This window comes from Panicum virgatum, chromosome 4K (genome assembly GCF_016808335.1).
Source record: "Panicum virgatum strain AP13 chromosome 4K, P.virgatum_v5, whole genome shotgun sequence".
NCBI lineage: Eukaryota > Viridiplantae > Streptophyta > Magnoliopsida > Poales > Poaceae > Panicum > Panicum virgatum.
The window spans coordinates 8,407,783-8,414,708 of NC_053139.1; the positions used below are offsets into that span (position 1 = coordinate 8,407,783).

A 6,926-nucleotide genomic window follows, 5' to 3' on the forward strand; every position below is an offset into this window, starting at 1 on the left:
CTGGTCAATATTTGTGAACCAATTCAGTGCATGCTATCTGATGAAAATCTGTACGAGCTATGGCACCATCTTTGTCCATAGCCACACCATTATTCTCCACAAAAGATTCAGCAACTTTTTCTTTTTTTTAAAAAAAAGAAAGGGGTCATTGTCTTCTCATCGTGTGTCCATATGCATCTGACATATGGGATCATGGTGTACGAGTTCAGGGCCTTCGCTGACATGCCTGTAGTAGACTAGTAGGCACCCTCGCAACAATGATTTGGGACATATGGCACCAGAAAACCAGACGACAGTTACAAGACTAGAAACTGCCATGTTTGCGCAAGCACTGATCTGGAGCCATTCACAAGCCACTGCCAATGGTAGCATTCACAAAATACAGCACGGCACTTTGGATTAACATACATTAAGCAGGCGAGGTTACATGTGCCATTCGCAAATCGCAAGCCAGACGTCTGGAGACAATCCATAGGCGATGGCTTGAGAAGTTTCAGAGATGAGACAATTGCGGAATTGCTTATATGATATGGTAGCGCTCCTACTTTTTATTTCAAAAAAAATTTGCGGAATTGCCATCAGCGAAAGACAGGTAGCTTTCTCAGTTACTGATGACACCGATACAATCCAGCAGCTGGACGAAGAAGATGATGCCGCATGACAGCACTTTGTTCACAAAGTTTACCCAACATGTTTTATTAACCACAGAAGGCTAATTAGGCACCTTGCTACATAGCAGAAGGCCTGAGCCCAAACATGAGATGCTCTACATCGCACAAAGTGTTCATCTAAAAAATTAGGGAAAAAAAATTATTTCGAAAAAATAAGGAGAATTTTAAGCCACACATCAGATAAACATGCAGATTTCTCAGTACATCCCAAGTTCCCAACCCATGGTAATCAAGTTTCCTGATGGTGATCAACCAAAACATGCTTGCTGGTGGCCCTCTCGCGCAGGCTATCAGTACATCCCAACGCATGCGATTTTCAGAACGGACCAAGCAGGACATCCGGTGCATATTTTAGATGAAAATCAGTCAACTTTCAAAGACATGTTGCGGAACTATGGCATCCCCTTTTTGTTCAGAGTCACACAATTGTTCTAAACAACTCATTCAACAAATAAAAAAAGGCCATTGTCTTACCTATTCTGTGTTCATGGGCATCTGACATATGGGATCATGACGTTGATGTATGAGTTTAGGGACGCTGACATGCCTGTAGAAGGCACCCTGGTCCCCTGGCAACCATGATTGGGGTCTTGGGGACATGTGGCATAAAAAACTAGTTTGTTACGGTAGAAGGCTAGAAGCTGCACAAGGCCGGTCACGGCCACTGGTTCCATTCACTACTCACACGCATGAAGCATCCATTAAACTTGGTCCAAAGAGATCCACAGAAGAGCTCGCATTAGCTCTTCACCTGTTCCTGATGCATTTGAAAGATAAAAGATAAGTAACATGTCCAGTAACAAACGATGGATGTGTTCAAACTGAAATAAACCTGCAAAACTCCGTGTCTTTGGTCACTATTATGACAACCAGAAGCAATGTGGCGCTAGCATCAGAACATATGGAGTAAAATAACAATGGCAACAAAAGGAAGGAACTGCTGCAAACACTAAAATCATGGTGTTTTTCACTTTTTCAGATACTTCAAGGATATACATATCCTGATATCCGTCACAATACGTTCATCCCCAGTGCATCCATGCTTCAGAGCCACCTTCATTGCATCTAAAAAAAAGAACCATCTTGATGACAATACTCCTAAGCCCCACTAGTACTAACCTCATAAGATTTAGGGTATAAAAATTTAGAAATATCCTTGATACTTTAATCCACTGGGAAAGAGGTTGAAGCTTGAAACCAACTAAAACTGAAAAATGAAAGCAGAATCTCAAGGTCTTATTCTCCTATGTCAGAATGCATAAGTACGAAATCCAGAATCTGGACAGACAAATTTGCAGAGATCACAAGGATACAAAGCTTACAGCGGTTGCATGTACATATCAACATAATTGTAGATAGGAGTACAATGAACCCTCTCAAGTAGTTGAGTAGTTAACTATTGTAACACGATTAAGTATTGAGATTCTGGAACAGCTCAGGCAGATGGGCATTCGTAAGCTTGGTCCGTTTCGTGATCTCACGCTGCTTCTTCTTGGGTTTAGCCTTGGGCTTCACCCCATTGATCTGGGCGGCTGCTCGTCGTTTGGCGGTGTTGGTCATGGGCTTGATGCCGTTCTTTTGGAGCTCCTTTTCAATGTCGACCATGTCACGTGGTAACTCAATTTCTCGGAAGAGCTGCTTCAGATCATCATCAACCTTGATCTTCGCTTTTGGGTCATTAGGGTACACAATGTCCTCCTGGGAGTCCATGTTTGACAAAAGCCAAACTTCACCTGTAGCCTTCAGAGCCTAGAGCACAACAAATACTCAAGATTATACATATATGCTTAAATATAAATGGCACAGATTTAGCCTGGCAACTCAGTGATTCGAGGACACTAGTGAACATTGGCACCTACAAAACAAAAGATTAGGCAAACTACATAAAAAAACCTTTTTACGACAGACAGCACAGCAGTCATGTATAGAGCATTTTTATTATCGCCTAGTTGGGTAACGTTCCATAACAGTACCAACATTACACTGCGTTCGGAACATCTCATGTATGTGATGAGGAGAATTAGTCACCTGAAGATCTTCCAATACATTTGGGTATGCATCCTTGACTTCCACGACAGCAAGACCTTCTGGAAACTTTCTTATCAAAACAAGTAGTTGATCTTTTCCCTTCAGATCATGCTTAGACTGCACATAAGCAAACTCAACACATGAGACCTCAGAAGTCAGAACTAGTTCAACTGTAAACAAGATAAAACCTTCGGAAACTCGTTAGATTGTAATATATAATTCCAAAACACCATATTTAATCATATAAAGGTCTATTATCATAAAAGATGTGATGATTGATGTTCCCAAAATTCCTCGGCTAAACACTAGGGAAACATCAGGGAAGAAGAAGGGAGACACAGGTGGTGTTTGATTCGACCATTTGTTCTTCAGAAACTCGATTCCATTCCGCCAAACACTAGGCCTTAACGGATACCGCCATACTGGGATTTCGTAAAGGTTTCGACATGCTGTGCACTGATGAGGTCAGAGGTTAGATTTGGCTTCCATAGCACGCTCACAGTAACTTTGCTGCCACCGCAGCCACAGCGTGATCTGTGTCTACTGGAACACGGCCACCTCCCCATCTACCCAATGCTACCGGAGCATGGGTGTCCATGGCCCGCCATAAATGGGTTCCCTTTTCTCTTAGTAATTACTGAATGGTAGTAATTACTAAATAAATGCTTTGAATTAGCTAAGGTTACAGAAAGATAGCAAAGATACGCAATTAAAATTAATTATGGGAAGCTAGAAGTGCAAATTAATTTACCTTGTAAGAGAAACGCCTCCCATCATAGCTTACTTTGGGATTGTTCCTCAAGCTGTCAAAGACAGCTTTGTTACCATGGATATCAACATAAGTTGCTTCATTTATCTGCTCTGCAGTAAAAGCTTGTCTTGTCTGGAAATTCAGAAGAAACAGCAATTGACATTCACAAACTAAATGCAGCATCAAAATGCATAAAGAAAGTATATACGATGTTGTTTTGCTATCCGCAGGGAGATTATAATCTTTATAACATTGGTTTGAAATGCCTAATTCTAGTAAGGACAAAAGTAACCAATACATTAAACCCAGTCAAATGGTGCATAATCATATAGCAACCAGCAGAACTTTTTTTTACCTTTCATTACATATCAACTTAGTGTGAACTATATCAGATTTGTTCTATCCTGGAATTTTCATTCTATTTTGCATGGGCTGAACACAGAATAAGCAGCATACAAACATTATAGATTGCAGGCTCTAAATAGCAAGAATGATAATCCTACATGTGACAATGCTGGAAATCAGTTGAAGATGTACCACTACATCCTATGACAAAAATTACCAATAATGCTTAAGAAGCAGAAAATCCTGAGCCCAGGCTTCAATAAACAAAAAATGATTAAGAATTAATTAGCCACAGAACATAACAGTTTGTGGCACAAAAGCTCATTTAGAATGATGACTCGCAGGATCCACTATACTGTGCCAGAAGGGAGGAATCATTTCCTCCAATTTGCACTAGTATGAAACGAATAATGGAAGTACGTCAACGTCGTAGCTTAGTGACTAGTGAGTAAATACCTTGTAAAGCAGTTCGATGACAAGTTTGATCTGTGCTCCAACAGGAGATTTCCTAATCGAATTAATGTGCTGCAGCCTTTCTGTATCATTTGAAAATTTAATAGGTTGCGATGGTCTTGCTGGAGCGGATGGAGCATTTACGGGTTGGGCCCTGTGCTTTGGTTTCGAGGCCGAAGCAGCTATGCTCGCCAAAGATGACTGGCATCTCTCCTGCTGTTGCTTAAATTTGGAGAGGCTATCCTTGAGGTCCATCTAGAAAAACATGACACGCTCGTAAGTAAAAGTCACAAAAACAAGGGCAAACAGCAATAGCTGAACGCAGAGGGGGGAAAAATGGTCCAGCAGTATAATTTGGTCTTCCTAACGGGAGTGATTTATTAGCCACTCAATTGGTTGTTTCCCTAGGATTTGCCAACAAACAGATCCCTTATAGATTACTTGGCAACTGATACACGAAATCTTTCCCACTCAAGAGGAGAAACTTTTCATTTCTTTCAACAGTTCCCATCCTGACCCTTCCTCTCTTTTCTCTCCCTGGTGCTCGTGGCGCCCCTACGACCGATTCTCCACCGGCACGCTGCACGCCGCACCCACCGTGCTAGGTAAGGATGGAGCACATCACCGTCAGCCATGTCGCCGCCACAGCCCCCGAAAACCTAACCCTAGAACCATGCTCCGGCAGCCGAACCCATAAGAAACCAGACGAGACTCACCCGGTCGCGGCGTCCGTACGCCCGCGCTCGCCCGAGTCCGCGAGAATCCGGCCACCTGCGCGCTGCTGCGCAGGAGAGAGGCGGCGCTCGCCGCTGGGCGATGGCGAGAAGGGTGGAAGGGAAGGCAAGGCGAGAAGGGTGGGGAATGAGCCGAGAGAGTCTCCGACAGCCCGACTCCAGAGATGGGCCCCTTTGTACATCGAGATATATCTGTAAACTGACAAGCGGGCCACGTAGCCGCCGGGCCCTAATCCTGATGTCAGTTTCCGCATGGGCCGGGCCTACGAGCGCTAGCTCAGTGCACCTCGGTCCACAGATCACAGGGATGGACTGTATACTACTCTCTCCGTTCAAATTATACTCCCTCTATTTCAGATTATAGTTTATTTGACTTTTTTTTATCTTAAGTTTGACCACTTGTTTTGTTCAAAAATTTGTGCCAAATATCACTTCTTTTGTTGTGACTTGCTTTATTAATAGAAGTTCTTCGAGAATGACTTAAATTTGATGATATTTGTGCAAATTTTTTGAATAAAATGAGTGATCAAAGTTGGGGTCAAAAAAAAAATCAAACAAACTATAATTTGAAACGGATGAAGTATTATTATAGTAGTATAGTATAAGAAGAAAAACAAAATAAATATTTCGAAAATTAGTGTCACAAAAATACATGTTGTTTCTTCAAGTTATTTTTTAGGGGATTTCTTCAAGTTATTGAAAAAGTATAGTCTAAAAAGCCATACCACAAAATTACAAACTTAAAGTGGCATAGTGCAACAAAACCACATATTTAGTGTGCAATGTGTCCCAAAATTACTACTTCCACCCATCTAAAATCTTTAGTGTTTTGGTAATGCGTTAAAGTTGTTTCACAACATATTGCACATCAAACTGTAATTTGTGATATAATTTCTTCAATCTAAACTTCCATGGAACCTTTACAGCTTAGCTACGATAATTTGACAAGCAATAAGACATTTTGCGAAAAGAAGCGCGGAGTCATCCGAAGTAGTGGCCAATAGCCCAATACAAATGCCCTAAGAGGGGAAATCCAACCAAATTTGAGATTCCGCTGTACATTATTATCATTGTTGGAGACTCAAATGATGGATATGTGTAACACCCCTGTGTTAATTGTCCCGCTAATCACGATTTATCTCGCTAATCGTGGACTCAAATTCGTCGTTAACGCTAATCGCGTTCGCTTAGTAAACATCTACTTAGCTGTGTTCGATCTCGTTTTTGTCCTTGATCTGAGCTCCAAATCAACTTCCGCCCAAAACGAAAGTTGTAGATCTTCTTTTTCTTTACAACTTTTATTTTGGCCAAATTTCAAGTTCCTATATGAAAAATTGAGTTTCAACTTGTCAAACTCGAGCTAAAATCATTAAACGAGCAAACAGTGCCCCTCCTGTGCTCGGCACTGTGCTCCGACGCCCATACCGGCGCATGGACGCCGGCGAGCGCGTCCACGCGTCGGCGATCGCGCCTTGACCTCGGCGTCTGAGCGCCGCCCTTATCCTCGCGCGAGAACTGGAGGCTTCTCATCCCTTCCCTTCCCTTCTTCTCCTTCCCCGAGCTCACGACGAGCGGAGCTGAGCCGTGCAGTGTGTCGCCGGCGTCGATCCCGGTCGCTCCTCACCATCACACCTCGTTCCTTCGCGCCCAGAGCCGCGCGACCTCACCCCGAAACCACTCCACCCTTTCCCGACCTCGGTCGCGCCCAATCCGAGCCGAATCGAGCCCGCAGACCACGGCCGCCATTGCCGTTCTTTGCTGAGCTCCGCCCTCTTCGTCGACGATCCTCTCCGAGGTCTCCTCCGCCCAAAATCGACCCACGGTGAGCTCAATCGCGGCCTCCTCCTACTCCCTGACCTATTCCCCACCCGAATCGGCGCCGCCGCCGTCGAATCGGAGCCGCGCCGCCGCGGAACGTGCTGAGCGCCGCCGCGCATGCCGCCG

At 43.7% G+C, this 6,926-nt stretch overlaps 1 protein-coding gene across 1 annotated transcript; it reads right to left on the minus strand.

Moving 5' to 3' along the window:
• Positions 1-1,879: 1,879 nt before the first annotated feature.
• On the minus strand, positions 1,880-5,136 carry LOC120704620. The gene is made up of 5 exons (XM_039989082.1): positions 4,965-5,136; positions 4,252-4,503; positions 3,451-3,582; positions 2,700-2,816; positions 1,880-2,420 (listed from the first exon to the last, which is right to left on the minus strand). Exons 2-5 carry the CDS (start codon positions 4,501-4,503, stop codon positions 2,082-2,084), a joined length of 840 nt encoding a protein of 279 aa, XP_039845016.1. The 5' UTR covers positions 4,965-5,136; the 3' UTR covers positions 1,880-2,081.
• Between the last annotated feature and the right edge of the window lie 1,790 nt (positions 5,137-6,926).

Coding starts and splice junctions, on each gene's coding strand:
- LOC120704620 (XM_039989082.1), bottom strand. CDS start 4,503: ATGGACCTCAAGGATAGCCTCTCCAAATTTAAGCAACAGCAGGAGAGA. Junction 3,583..4,251: donor TCATCGAACTGCTTTACAAG/GTATTTACTCAC, acceptor CTGAATTTCCAG/ACAAGACAAGCTTTTACTGC. Junction 2,421..2,699: donor ATGTATTGGAAGATCTTCAG/GTGACTAATTCT, acceptor GTTGTGCTCTAG/GCTCTGAAGGCTACAGGTGA.